The following is a 15,369-nucleotide window of genomic DNA, read 5'->3' on the forward strand; positions in this document are numbered from 1 at the left end:
ATGTGATCATGGCTGATCATCCCCAATCAGTACCCCGTTCCTGCCTTCTCCCCATATCCCCTGACTCCGCTAACTTTAGGAGCCCGATCTAGCTCTTTCTTGAAAGTATCCAGAGAATTAAGTTTTCTCATCTTTTCTCACAACTTAATAGGAAGCCATTTGGCTCATTAGGTTTATGCCGGCTTCCAAAACAATCCCATTGAATGGCGGACCCTTTGAGCCAGCTATTCAATATGATCATGGCTGATCATCCCCAATCAGTACCCCGTTCCTGCCTTCTCCCCATATCCCCTGACTCCGCTATCTTTAGGAGCCCTATCTAGCTCTCTCTTTCCGGAAGTGGCGGCGCTGTGATACAGCTGCGGCTCGCCTGCAGTCTGTCTGTTTTTACTTTTTATGTTGGTTTTTTTTGTCTAGTTTAGTACATTTTTTGGTTATTAGGTGGTGTTATGTGTGTGGGGGGAGGGTGAAACAGAGCTTTCTGTCTCTCCCTTCGGGGGAATGCGACTTTTTGTCGTATTCCCCTTCTCTTCCCCCGTCTGCGCTGAGGCCTAATGGCGGAGCTGGCGGCCTCCAACCTGCGACCGACCTCGAGGGTCCGGAGGTAGAGCCAGCCAGGACTCACCAACGCGAGGCTGGCCGTCTTCGAGCTGTGGCGACGTCCGGGTAGCGGCACGACTCGGCGCTCCGGTGAGGGCGAACGGTGCGGAGCTGAGACACTCCCGTGCGGCCGGCACGGCTACTGGCTGGAAGGCGCTCCCGTGTGAGCAGCCCGGTGCGGGGCTGAGACGCTGCCGTGCGGGCGGACCGGCTCCCGGCTGGAAGGTGCTCTCGTGGGGGCAGCCCGGTGCGGGGCTGAGACGCTGCCTTGTGGGCGGCCCGGTGCGGAGCGGAGACGGTGCTACGGCGGCTGAGGCGGCGGCGACCTGGATCCGGGGCTCGGCCGCGGGCCGGTGGAGGACAATGTCGGGAGCTCGCAGGTCACAGGCTGGTGCCTGTTTTCCGGAGCACCCGTTGCAACAGCTGCGGGCAGCTTTGACCACCCCCGGGCCGCGGAGCTTGAACCGCGGACTGACTTACCATCGCCCGGTGGGGTATCGCCTCGGCGCAGAGGGAGAAGAGGAGGGAAGAGACAGTAACTCTAAGACTTTTGCCTCCATCACAGTGAGGAGGTGTTTGGTGAACTCACTGTGGTGGATGTTAATTTGTGTTTATTGTGTTTTGTTATTATTACATGTATGGCTGCAGGCAACGACATTTCGTTCAGACCGAAAGGTCTGAATGACAAATAAAGGATTCAATTGAAAGCATCCAGAGAACCGGCCTCCACCGCCCTCTGAGGCAGAGAATTCCACAGACTCACAACTCTCTGTGAGAAAAAGTGTTTCCTCGTCTCCGTTCTAAATGGCTTACCCCTTATTCTTAAACTGTGGCCCCTGGTTCTGGACTCCCCCAACATCGGGAACATGTTTCCTGCCTCTTGCGTGTCCAAGCCCTTAACAATCTCACATGTTTCAATGAGATATCCTCTCATCCTTCTAAACTCCAGAGTGTACAAGCCCAGCTGCTCCATTCTCTCAGCATATGACAGTCCCGCCATCCCGGGAATTAACCTTGTAAACCTACGCTGCAATCCCTCAATAGCAAGAATGTCCTTCTCCAAATTAGGGGACCAAAACTGCCCACAATACTGCAGGTGTGGTCTCACTTGGGCTCTGATTGAATGGTGGAGTAGAGTTGATGGGCCGAATGGCCTAATCAACGTATGACCTTACAACCTCCAGCACTCAAGCGAAAACGATGCAAGTGGTGAAGTCTTACCTTGCCCTTGTCCAAGTAGTCGATGATTTTATTGTACAGGTTCTCCTTCAGTTGCCGCTGCGTCTGCGAACCTTGGAAGTCTTGGATGTGCAGAGTAAACTGGTCGTCCGTCCACTACAAAGGGAAGCAGAGAATCAATGAAGTACAAAGCTCGTAAACCAACTTGAAAATTAAAAACAATAACGGCAGATGGCGGAGATGTGCAATAACACTGGAAGCTGCTGGAAACAAACTCATGCGGCATCTAAAGGAGACAAATTACATTAAGGAAAGCAAAACAATATGACTTAAAAAGTCACGTTGGTTCGGCCACTTTTGAAGTGTTGCGCGCATTTCTAGTCATGGAGAAGTTTCAGAAAAGAATACAAGTTCACTGGATTATTGTCCGGATCAGTGGCCGGCACGGTGGCGCTGCGGTAGAGTTGCTGCATTACAGTGCTTGCAGCGCCGGAGGCCAGGGTTCGATTCCGACGTACGGAGTTTGTACGTTCTCCTCGTGACCTGCGTGGGTTGTCTCCGAGATCTCCGGTTCCCTCCCACGCCCCAAAGACGTGCACGTTTTTAGACTAATTGGCTTGGTGTAGGTGTAAAATTGTCCCCAGTGTGTGTAGGACAGTGTTAATGTGCGGGGATCACTGGTCGGCGCGGGATCGGTGGGCCCAAGGGCCTGTTTCCACGCTGTATCTCTAAAGTAGACTAAACTAGTCAAGAGTAATATAGCACAGTACCAGGCCGTTCGGCCCAACTTGTCCATGCGCACCAAGATGCTCTATCTATCCTGGTCTCACCTGCCTGTGTTTGACCCATAACCCTCTAAACTTTTCCCATCCATTGTCACAGATATAATGCAGTAGAAAAGGAAACATAGAATCACAGAAAGACACAATAATTGAAATAAACATAGTAAAGAAAAGGAGAACTTAAATACCAGTTGATCTCTATAGTTGAGGGTGGGAGCGGAGGGCACGTAATCCCTCATCGTAACTCCTCATAAAATACAGATCAAACTTCAAACTGGTAAGTTCTCGTTTAATCTTACTATTTTACTTCGGAGTCACGTGAGTGACTACGTGAAGATTTTAAAGCTCTGTGATTTCAAACCGTGTAACAGTTCATACTTCACTCGCTGCCGAAGTTATTCGAGGGAGGAAGTATGTTATCGTAATCAACCATGATCTGTTTGTAAAAACAATAATGGTGTTATTAAATAATAACAAAACCAAAAATGCTCCCCCGGGCTTAAATTATATATTTGCAGATTCTAATACTTTTTCTGCAAACGATACAGGTTCTGCCAGCGGCTTGTTATAAAATGTTTGGAACGTATACTCCCTAGACCACCCCGCTGTAGCCAGGATGTGGTCCATAGGCACTTCCATCCTCTTAGCCGCCGATGTGGATGCTGCCCTGGTGGAGTGAGATTTATACACGTTAGTATTTATTCCAGCAGCTCCCAGTACCTGCTTGAGCCATCTTGAGATAGTTTGGCTCATCACCCGACCATGAGGTTTCTTGTGGCTGACCCATAAGGCATTTTCTCCTACTCGGGGATTTCTTGTTGTGTCGATGTAATTCAATAAGTGGGTCATGACACATAACCGTGGTTCAGGCGGGTATGCCCGGAATTCCATGACTGGACCTGATGTTCCTGGTCTGCTCTGTTTGACCAGCTCCTGAATGGTAAATGAGACACGGTCTGGTGTTATAACCATATTGTCCAACCCAGTAGTTTGATTTTATCGTGGCATGGGTGGCTTATGCCTGATACCGGGTGAGTTAATAAGTCTGGTCTACTGGGAAATTCATTGGGGTTTCGATGACCATGTCGAGGACCACTGGGAACCATGGCTGTGTAGGCCAGTCGGGTACTATCAAAATACCTGAAGCAGAGTCCATCTGTATTTTGCGTAGTACCCGACTAATGAGGCCGTAGTACCCGACTGATGAGGCCGTAGTACCTGACTGATGAGGTAGAAAAGGGGAGAAACATAGAGATTAGATCCCGCCCCCCAGTTCAGCGAGAATGGATCCATTGCCGCTGCCTCAAGGTCTGGTTCCCATGCGACATACATCGGTACGTGGTGATTCAATTGAAATACAAAGAAATCGATATCTGGTGTTCCATATTGCTTTGTAATTTCAGCAAATACTTTGGTTTAACATGTCTGCCACAGTATTTAGTTCACCTGGTAGGTAAGTTGCTGATAGTCAAATATGTTTGACGACAAACCATTACCAAATTGTTAATCAAATTGTCACATGATATCGATTTTATTCCGTCGATGTGGTTTAGTATATGCCACCACTGTGATGTTGTCAATTTATAAACGAACATGCAAAATGGTGCACTATTGAACAATATGCTTTTAACCCATAGAACGCACCCAACATTTCCAACTAGGTTTTATGCCCAGTGTCTATAGTGATGACGACTCCAGATTAGTCCATTTGCCACCATGTTCTGGGTATGGGTTATTTTGTTTAAACACTAGCACCTTAGCTCTAATGGAAAGGTTCAAGTTAAGTAGCTGGTAATGCTGCTACTAATTTCCCAATTACTCTTGCCACTTTGTCGAATGGTTGGTTGATTGTTAACCATTAATTTGTTACAGGTTTGTGCCAGATACGCTGACTCTCCTTTTGGCAATGTTATAGACATGTGGACTGAGTTAATTGAATACCAGATAGTCCATAGTTGTGGATGGTGTCAATGTAGATTTATCTGGATTGTATGACAGAGCCCAGGCTAAATAAGTTTATAGTAGCTAATGCTGCTGATTTAGCTATTTCCATGGTTTTGTCTGTCGTTAAATACCATCGAGACATGCCATGACAATATGTTTCCTTAATAGTGTCAGGGCTGGTTTGAATATCTTGGAAAACAGTTTTGGCTCATATTTAGCCCATTAATCAATAATTTATACTGCCATAGTTACCCCATCCAGGTAAATTTTTGGTATCTCCGAAGATCTTTATGAATGAATAGTATGCATCTTTTAAGTCGATGCTTACCATAAAGTATCCTTAGGAAATCCACGTTTGGCAGTTACAAAGTTTTCCATTGAAGTGTGTATACCTGGCGAAAATATTCAAGTGGTTTAAGTCAATGATGGTGCGACATTCACCATCTTTTGGGCTTTTGGTAAATTTAATACGGTTCCAAAGGTTCATATTTAGACTTCTTTATGACCCCTTTGTATGTCTTCTCCAGTTCAGCTTGTCCCACATGTTTCATTTTTAGTGAGAGGGTAAAACCCCTTTGGGGTGCATGCTGAACTGGTGGCAAGTGTTTCTTAAATTCAATTTTTATCCTTGAATACTTTTGGTATATAACTACCAAGTGTGATAGTTCTTCATGCTTCCAAAGCCAGGTGTGGTCCCCCCCCCCCCCCCTGTTAGCACAAACCCTTCACCTTTTATGTAATGGTAGGAACCATACTCACCTACCTCCACTGTTGTTTAGTGGTGTGTTCATTTCTTTGGTTTCTGGTTCCTTGTCTGTCGGGATGGTGTTTGTTGGGGTGTGGCGCATTTTCCATGGGGCCCGCTCTGGGCCCTGTCCTGAAAGACTTGCGGGGAATCGCATGCGGGCCCCGAGCTTTCACCAGTACCATAAAGTAGACGCCTACTGGTGGATGCATGGAGGTACTGCTGTCTGGTTTTGTGTGGTTTGCTCATTCCAGGTCCTGCCCTCATGATGCCTAATATCTTGGATACTTTGTCCAGTTTTTAGGCTTGGTTTGGTAACTTTGCCAGATAGCAGGATCTGTGGTTGTGAGGTCGGCGTTATCACAGTCCTGTGAATTTTTTAGGTTGAGGGCAGGTTTTGTGACTTCCTTCGAGAGGTTGCGGATCGCATACTGTGTTGAACAGTAGGGTCAGGTGTTTTGCCATACTACCCTGCCCCTCTGGAATGAGCATGCAAAATGATAGCCGACGTCAGGGGTATCAATATTGCAAATTAAGATTTTGGGTTTTAAAAGCCCTGCTCAATGTACCTCCAGTAATGGTAGGCACCTTGAGCAAATGTAATTTGGGGGAGGCGTGATAAAGTTCAACGCCTAATGACTACCTGTCTTGGAGAGGTTTTTAGAAAAGACAGGTAGTAAGCTGGCCTCCAGATTAGGCTGTAACGGCCATCTCGCTCGTGGTAGCCACATAGCAGTATCTCACACCCAGCAGCTCTTCCTGGTCCTGTACCTCAAGCATTCTCCCGATGTTGTTCAGCCAGTGACCCCTCTTCTTGACCAGCTCAGCCCTGGTCGCCAACGATCCCCTCTGATGAGGAAGATGCGATGGCCAGTGCTGTTAATGCACTGGAGCGGGAGTGTTTGTGCTCCCTTGGCGAGCTTGCCCCAGCTCCCGAGGCAAGTCTCGCTGGAGTTTTTTACTCCATGACCTTTCTCTAAGGCTTGGAAACAGACACTTTCTCGCTCGGGCGGTGGTTTGAAGTGCCGGCTCTCTGAATGAGTCGGTCTGTCCGTATTCCGTGTGTCTGTCTCCAGCCCGCTGCGACTGGTCGCCAACTTTGCTCAGGCGGCTGCCTCTGTCGTTCTCGGGCGGCGAGTCTCCTTGTCGGAGTATGTAGGGATTACCGGCCGGTCTGTATCTTGATTTGCCTCCAGTCCGCTGCTGTTGGTCAGGCAGCTCTAGTGGACTGGGCACGGCTCGGTATCCGTGTCTGTGGACCGCAGCGTGTGCAGTCCAGGTGCCGCCTCTCGCCCTCCTCCCCCCCACTGACGGAACGCTCCTTCCCTGGAGTCGAACAGGTGCGGTTTTTCTCTGTGCTGCCTTGCTCTTTCCAGCTTTCAATCTGGTGCACAAAGAAGAGCAAAGTTTGTCAATTCGATCCTGTGGGTAAGTACTTACCTAACGGTCCGTTCTTTCAAGCTTGTAGCAGGAGCGCCCGTACTCCCGTTCGTCGCTGTTGCACTGCGTGAAGACTCATGTCGCGCATGCGTGCTGGACGGATTCTTCACGTAGTCACTCACGTGACTCCGAAGTAAAATCAGTACCCTGTTCCTACTTTCTTCCCATATCCCTTGATTCCGTTAGCCCTTAGAGCTATATCTAAAGGGCCAGTCCCACTTACACGACCTTTACAGTCGACTGCCGGCACCCGTGTATAGGTCGCCAAAATTTTGGTCACAAACTCCGTACATACAGCACCCGTAGTCGGGATCGAACCTGGGTTTCCGGCGCTGCATTCGCTGTAAGGCAGCGACACTACCGCTGCGCCACCACCACCGCTTCCGGTACAGTCAGAGTGATACATTTGATAACCACCCAACTTCAAAGCGAAATTGTAAGTCTCCTTGGTGTTCTTTTCCTTCTTCCCTTCCTCACTCTGTCTGTTTACCAAATATATATCAGTGTGAGGCCCGTCTAGGTCTCGCTGTGTCTCCGCATCAGCGGGCTGATGTGCGCTAAACTGAGTTGACAGCTTGAAGCACGACAAGCAAATTAAAAGTGAAAAGGTCAGGTCCCTGATCTCGCTGTGACTGATGTGTACCAGAAGCGGATATTAGTTTGCCTCGTTCCTTCAATCAAACAATGGGCAGCATGTCCAAGGCAAACTGTGGATGAAGAGGCGACGGGGCGTGAAACATAGACAATAGGTGCAGGAGTAGGCCATTCGGCCCTTCGAGCCAGCACCGCCATTCAATGTGATCATGGCTGATCATCCACAATCAGTACCCCGTTCCTGCTTTCTCCCCATATCCCTTGATTCCGTTAGCCCTAAGAGCTAAATGTATCTCTCTCTTGAAAACATCCAGTGAATTGGCCAGAACTGCCTTCAGTGGCAGAGAATTCCACAGATTCACAATGAGATGCCCTCTCATCCTTCTAAACTCCAGAGCGTACAAGCCCAGCTGCTCCATTCTCTCAGCATATGGCAGTGAAAAAAATATTCATCATCTCAGTCCTAAATGGCCTATCCCTTATTCTTAAACTGTGACTCCTGATTCTGGAATTGTGGGTGGGGGGTGAGGGCGAGGGGGGTTGGGAGGGGGGGAGGGAAGGGGAGGGGGGGAGTGGGTTGGGGAGGGCGAGGGGGAGGGGGAGGGGGGGGGGGGAGGTGAAATGTTATGGCTGCACAAACTTGCTTTTCCTGATGCGCAGGAAGTAACTGCAGATAGAAACATAGAAACATAAACGATTGGTGCAAGAGTAGGCCTTTCGGTCCTTTGAGCCAGCAACGCCATTCAATATGACCACTGCTGATTATCCAAAATCAGTACCCCGTTCCTGCTTTCTCCCCATATCCCTTGATTCATTTAGCCCTAAGAGCTCGATCTAACTCTCTCTTGAAAACGTAGGGGAATAAAGATCCTGAGGGGCAATCTTTTCTCACAGGTGGGTACTGTATCAGTTTTTTAAAAACCTTTCTCTCTCATGAGTAAGGTGACTCCGGACTGTCAAAGCCGCCACAGTCAGACATAAACACAGCTTTTTTTCCCACGAGCAGTAGCTCTACTCAATAACCAAAAATCTGTAGCCTCCTTTTGCTCTGGTATTTTATTTAATTCACACGTTTAATTGATAATGATTTATTATTAATGTTTAGTGTTTTATGTGTCATTCCCTATTGTCACTTGCGGGCGGAGCACCAAGGCAAATTCCTTGTATGTGAATACATGGCCAATAAATGTATTCATTCATTCATTCATTCATTCGTTCAATTAGAGGGTATTTCTGAGAAGGAGAGGGTAGCTCGGTTGTGCAGTGGTTAAGTTGCCGCCTCACAGCACCAGAGACCCCGGTTCGATCCTGACTCCGGGTGCTGTTTGCGCAGAGTTTGTACGTTCTCCCCGTGACCTGCTTGGGTTTTCTCCTACACTCCAAAGACGTACAGGTTTGTAGGTTCATTGGTTTGTTAAATGTAAAATTGTCCCTAGTGTGTGTAGGGTAGTGTTAATGCGTGGGATCGCTGGTCGGCGCGGGCTCGATGGGCCGAAGGGCCTGTTTCCGTACCGTTATGACATTTTAAAACACTTTTATAGATATAGAGAGGAAACAGGTGCTTCGAGCCCACCGAGACCGTGCCGACCAACCAGCAATAATTTTTACTGGTCAATTCCGAACAAACATGCACGTCTTTGGAGTGTGGGAGGAAACTGAAGCACCCTGAGAAAACCCACAGGGAGAATGAACTAACTCCGCGCAGACAAGCGCCTGTAGTCAGGATCGAACCTGGGTCTCTGGCGCTGTATGACTTTATAAATGGGAATAGGTTAAATCATAGGGTCATAAGCGAATTAGGCCATTCGGCCCATCAAGTCTACTCTGCCATTCAATCATGGCTGATCCATCCTCATTCTCCCGCATTCTCTACATAACCCCTGACACCCGTACTAATCAAGAATCTATCTATCTCTGCCTTAAAAAATGTCCATTGACTTGGCCTCCACAGCCTTCTGTTGCAAAGAATTCCACAGATTCACCACCCTCTGACTAAAGAAAAGCCTCCTCATCTTCATGAAGGAGCGTCCTTTAAATCTGAGGCTGTGCCCTCTGGTCCTAGACTCTCCCACTCGTGGAAACATCCTCTCCACATCCACTCCATCCAGGCCTTTCACTATAGAAACATAGAAACATAGAAAATATGTGCAGGAAGAGGTCATTCGGCCCTTCAAGCCAGCACTGCCATTCATCGTGATCATGGCTGATCGTCCCCTATCAATAACCCCTGCCTGCCTTCTCCCCATATCCCTTGACTCCACTATCCCCTAGAGCTCTATCTAACTCTCTCTTAAATCCATCCAGTGACTTGGCCTCCACTGCCCTCTGTGGCAGGGAATTCCACAAATTCACAACTCTCTGGGCGAAAACGTTTTTTCTCACCTCAGTCTTAAATGGCCTCCCCTTTATACTAAGACTGTGGCCCCTGGTTCTGGACTCGCCCTCTCGCCCTATCCGGTGAGTTTCAATGAGGTTACCCCTTCATCCTTCTAAACTCCGGCGAGTACAGGCCGTCAAACGCTGATCAAATGCCAAGGCTGCACGGGTTAAATCAATGGGAGAAGTGAAGATGGATACGGAAAGCTCTTCCACACAGCTGAGCTAACCTCATGGCCCTGACGGTTCTGGTTGCCATTGGAAGTAATTAGCACTGTGATTGTGTTCATTGATCTACACGAGTGGGTAAGAAGAGTTCTAATCATCCTTGACTGAAGTTTGTGCAAGATAAAGGCTTTTGTTATGTCGATCTTAACCCGTCCCACTCCCTCATACGCACTCCTCTCCCAACACAACCTTCACTGAGTGCGGCATCCCCTCCTAATCAACGGTCTCCTGTGTCTACACATCATCCACCTCCCTCTTTAGACTTCCCACTTCAGAGAGACAGCACGGAAACAGGCCCTTCGGCCCGCCGAACCCGTGCCGACCAGCGATCACCCTGTGCACTAACGCTCAGTTACGCACTGGGAATAATTGACAATTTTACCAAAGTCTATCAACCTACAAAAACCTTCACGTCTTTGGAGTGTGGGAGGAGGCAGGAGCACTCGGGGAAAACCCACGCAGTCTCATAGAAACATAGAAACATAGAAAATAGGTGCAGGAGGAGGCCATTCGGCCCTTCGAGCCTGCACCGCCATTCAATATGATCATGGCTGATCATCCAACTCAGTATCCTGTACCTGCCTTCTCTACATACTCCCTGATCCCTTTAGCCACAAGGGCCACATCTAACTCCCTCTTAAATATAGCCAATGAACTGGCCTCAACTACCTTATGTGGCAGAGAGTTCCACAGATTCGGGAGAGGTCGTGGATATCGGGAGCTCCAACGTCACGGAAGGATCGACCAGCCCCCCGCGGGGTACGATCGCCCGGCGCGGGGGAGCTGACATCCCCCCCCCGATGCAGGAGCTGATCGCCTCGACGCGGAGGGCCCAAACTCCGCCGGCTACGGGAGTCAAGATCATCCCGTCAACGCAGGCCTCGAGGCCCACGACTGCGGGAGAGCAAAGGGAAGAGATTGTACTTTTGTTCGCCTTCCATCACAGTGAGGAATGTGGAGGAGTCACTGTGGTGGATGTTTATGTTAAAATGTGTTTTGTGTGTTCAGTTGCTTTTTATTTGTATGACTGACTTGGCAAATCAAATTCCTCGTATGTTGCAAAACATATTTGGCTAATAAAGTATTATTGTGATTGTGATTGTGATTGTGATTCCTCCCTGGTAGTGTATTCCAGGCACTCACCACCCTCTGTGTAAAAAAATTGCTCGTACATCTCATAACAGAATTAAGCCATTCGGCCCATCAAGTCTATTCTGCCATTCAATTATGGCTGATCTAGAAACATAGAAAATAGGTGCAGGAGTAGGCCATTCAGCCCTTCGAGCCTGCACCCGACATTCAATGTGATCATGGCTGATCATCCAACTCAGTATCCCGTACCTGCCTTCTCTCCATACCCCCTGATCCCTTTAGCCACAAGGGCCACATCTAACTCCCTCTTAAATATAGCCAATGAACTGGCCTCAACTACCTTCTGTGGCAGAGAATTCCACAGATTCACCACTCTCTGTGTGAACATGTTGCCGACAACTGAAGACAATACAATCGCCGGTACATGTCGCTGGTTGACGTAGGTAGTCGCCAATGGAATTCACTGAAGTCAGCGCCCGGCGACAACCAAAATCTAAGGGCAATTTACAAAAGCTAATTAACTTACAAACATGTACGTCTTTGGCATGTGTGAGGAAACCGGAGCACCCAGAGAAAACCCACTCAGTCACAGGGAGAACGTACAAACACTGTTCAGACAGCACCCGTGGTCAGGATTCAACCCGGGTCTCTGGCGCGGTAGACAATAAACAATAGGTGCAGGAGTTGGCCATATGTTATGGCCCTTTGAGCCAGCACCGCCATTCAATGTGATCATGGCTGATCATCCCCAATCAGTACCCCGTTCCTGCCTTCTCCCCATATCCCCTGACTCCGCTATTTTAAAGAGCCCTATCTAGCTCTCTCTTGAAAGCATCCGGAGAACCTGCCTCCACCTCCCTCTGAGGCAGAGAATTCCACGGACTCACAACTCTCTGGGTGAAAAAGTGTTTCCGCATCTCCGTTCTAAATGGCTTACCCCTTATTCTTAAACTGTGACCCTTGGTTCTGGACTCCCCCAACATCGGGAACATGTTTCCTGCCTCTAGCGTGTCCAAACCCTTAATCATCTTATATGTTTCAATGAGATATCCTCTCATCCTTCTAAACTCCAGAGTGTACAAGCCCAGCTGCTCAATTCTCTCAGCATATGACAGTTCCGCCATCCCGGGAATTAACCTTGTAAACCTACGCTGCACTCCCTCAATAGCAAGAATGTCCTTCCTCAAATTAGGGGACCAAAACTGCACACAATGCAGCAGGTGTGGCCTCACTAGGGCCCTGTACAACTGCAGAGGTACTCTGTAAAAGATCCGTACAGACAGCACCCGTAGTCAGGATCGAACCCAGGTCTCTGGCGCTGTAAGGCAGCAACTCCACCGCTGCGCCACCGTGCCATATGTTATCTCTTTCATTGCCTAAAACCAGGATGTCATTGAACAGTTGGAGACAATTCTGGATTCAAGTAATTATCCATATTGGTACCAATAACAAAGGTAAACGTGCAGATTAGGTACTCATGATATAGAAACATAGAAACATAGAACATAGGTGCAGGAGGAGACCATTCGGCCCTTCGAGCCAGCACCGCCATTCATTGTGATCATGGCTGATCGTCCCCTATCAATAACCCGTGCCTACCTTCTCCCCATATCCCTTGACTCCACTAGCCCCTAGAGCTCTATCTAACTCTCTCTTAAATCCACTCAGTGACTTGGCCTCCACTGCCCTCAGTGGCAGGGAATTCCACAAATTCATAACTCACTGGGCCAAAACGTTTTTTTCTCACCTCAGTCTTAAATGACCTCCCCTTTATTCTAAGACTGTGGCCCCTGGTTCTGGACTCGCCCAACATTGGGAACATTTTTCCTGCATCCAGCTTGTCCAGTCCTTTTATAATTTTATATGTTTCTATAAGATCCCCCTCATCCTTCTAAACTCCAGGGGGTATGGAGAGAAGGCAGGTACAAGCCTATATTTGGAGGTCTTAGGTGAGATGAAGAAACAATGCCTTAAACGTAATAATTATTGATTTTATTGCCATGCAAAAAGGGGAACAAATGAGGAGACGAGGATACATTTCTTTAGTCAGAGGGTGGTGAATCTGTGGAATTCTTTGCCACAGAAAGCTGTGGAGGCCAAGTCAACGGATATTTTTAAGGCAGAAATAGATAGATTCTTGATTAGTGCGGGTGTCAGAGGTTATGGGGGGGGAAAGCTGAAGAATGGGGTTAGGAGGAAAAAATAGATCAGCCATGACTGAATGGCAGAGTAGACTTGATGGGCCGAATGGTCTAATTCTGCTCTGACCAATTATGACCGTATGTGCCATGTCGAAGGGTACAGGGAGAAAAGGCAGAATGGGGTTAAGAGGGAAAAACAGATCAGCCATGTTTGAATGGTGAGATAGACTCAATGGGCTGAATGGCCTAATTCTGCTCCTGTGTCTTATGATCTTATGAATGTCTCTCAGCTGCTCGGAGGAGGGGGCAGCCACTCTTGCGTTACCTATAACCATATAACCATATAACAATTACAGCACGGAAACAGGCCATCTCGACCCTTCTAGTCCGTGCCGAACACGTATTCTCCCCTAGTCCCATATACCTGCGCTCAGACCATAACCCTCCATTCCTTTCCCGTCCATATAACTATCCAATTTATTTTTAAATGATAAAAACGAACCTGCCTCCACCACCTTCACTGGAAGCTCATTCCACACAGCTACCACTCTCTGAGTAAAGAAGTTCCCCCTCATGTTACCCCTAAACCTCTGTCCCTTAATTCTCAAGTCATGTCCTCTTGTTTGAATCTTCCCTACTCTCAATGGGAAAAGCTTATCCACGTCAACTCTGTCTATCCCTCTCATCATTTTAAAGACCTCTATCAAGTCCCCCCTTAACCTTCTGCGCTCCAAAGAATAAAGACCTAACTTGTTCAACCTTTCTCTGTAACTTAGTTGCTGAAACCCAGGCAACATTCTAGTAAATCTCCTCTGTACTCTCTCTATTTTGTTGACATCCTTCCTATAATTAGGCGACCAAAATTGTACACCATACTCCAGAACCTGTCGCTGAGGTTTTTGTTTTGTAATTTTTTAGTGATACAACGCGCCAACAGGCCCTTCGGCCCACCAAGCCCGCGGCAGCTAGCAAACCACATACACTGGGGCTTTTGCCCAGAAATTCTTTGGCCGTTACCTTTAGTAGCTTGGCATGCAGCAGCAGAGTGTAAGCAGCCTCCGTGAAGTTCTCATAACCAATGTGTAAATCCCGGAGTTTGTACAGGTACCTGTGTGAGGCAAAAACAGAGAGGAGAGGAAAGGGTCAGGTGGTACGGTTCAGTTTAGTTTATTGTCACGTGTATTTGGCGCGCGCTATCCAGTCAGCAGAAAGACAATACATGATTACACTCGAGACATTTACATTGTACAGGTACATGATAAGGGAATAATGTTTAGTGCCATGTAAAATCAAGCCATCAGGATGGAACAATAGACAATAGACAATAGACAATAGGTGCAGGAGTAGGCCATTCAGCCCTTCGATCACATTGAATGGCGGTGCTGGCTCGAAGGGCCGGATGGCCTACTCCTGCACCTATCGTCTATTGTCTATTGAGCCAGCACCGCCATTCACCGTGATCATGGCTGATCATCCCCAATCAGTACCCCGTTCCTGCCTTCTCCCCTATATCCCCTGACTCCACTACCTTTAAGAGCTCTATCTAACTCTCTCTTGAAAGTATCCAGAGAACCTGCCTCCACCGCCCTCTGAGGCAGAGAATTCCACAGACTCACAACTTTCTGTGAGTAAACGTGTTTCCTCGTCTCCGTTCCAAATTGCTTACCCCATATTCTTCAACTGTGGCCCCTGGTTCTGGACTCCCCTAACATCGGGAACATGTTTCCTGCCTCTAGCGTGTCCAAACCCTTAATAATCTTATATGTTTCAATAAGAATCCCTCTCATCCTTCTAAACTCCAGAGTGTACAAGCCCAGCTGCTCCATTCTCTCAGCATATGACAGTCCCGCCATCCCGGGAATTAACCTTGTAAACCTACGCTGCACTCCCTCAATAGCAAGAATGTCCTTCCTCAAATTAGGGGACCAAAACTGCACACAATACTCCAGGTGTGGTCTCACTAGGGCCCTGTACAACTGCAGAAGGACCTCTTTCTCCTATACGCAACTCAACACAACAAATAAATGTCCAAAACACATGAACACTGTAAATTATGACTAATACTAGGCAAGCAGACCAAGGGGCTGCATGAAATTGAAGAGAATAATTGTAGCAAATCTCATGGGTGTAATGGGCCTGTCCCACTTGGCAATTTTTTAGGCAACTGCCAGCGACTGTCATAGTTGTAGCCAGTCGCCGAAAAACCAGTGACACCCCACCTCATCCTGGCGACAACCTACGACAGCAC

General features: G+C 48.0%; 1 protein-coding gene across 1 annotated transcript in view; it reads right to left on the reverse strand.

Moving 5' to 3' along the window:
• LOC116987847 (dedicator of cytokinesis protein 2-like) overlaps window positions 1-15,369 on the reverse strand; it is a 1,012,655-nt gene that overhangs the window by 91,829 nt on the left and 905,457 nt on the right. The window contains exons 39-40 of the mRNA XM_033044139.1: window positions 14,139-14,229; window positions 1,822-1,935 (exon numbers count right to left, since the gene is read on the reverse strand). Of these exons, the coding sequence (XP_032900030.1) occupies window positions 1,822-1,935; window positions 14,139-14,229 (205 nt within the window). The remainder of the gene's footprint in view (window positions 1-1,821; window positions 1,936-14,138; window positions 14,230-15,369) is intronic.

Source organism: Amblyraja radiata, chromosome 1 (assembly GCF_010909765.2).
Source record: "Amblyraja radiata isolate CabotCenter1 chromosome 1, sAmbRad1.1.pri, whole genome shotgun sequence".
In the NCBI taxonomy this organism is placed as follows: Eukaryota; Metazoa; Chordata; class Chondrichthyes; order Rajiformes; family Rajidae; genus Amblyraja; species Amblyraja radiata.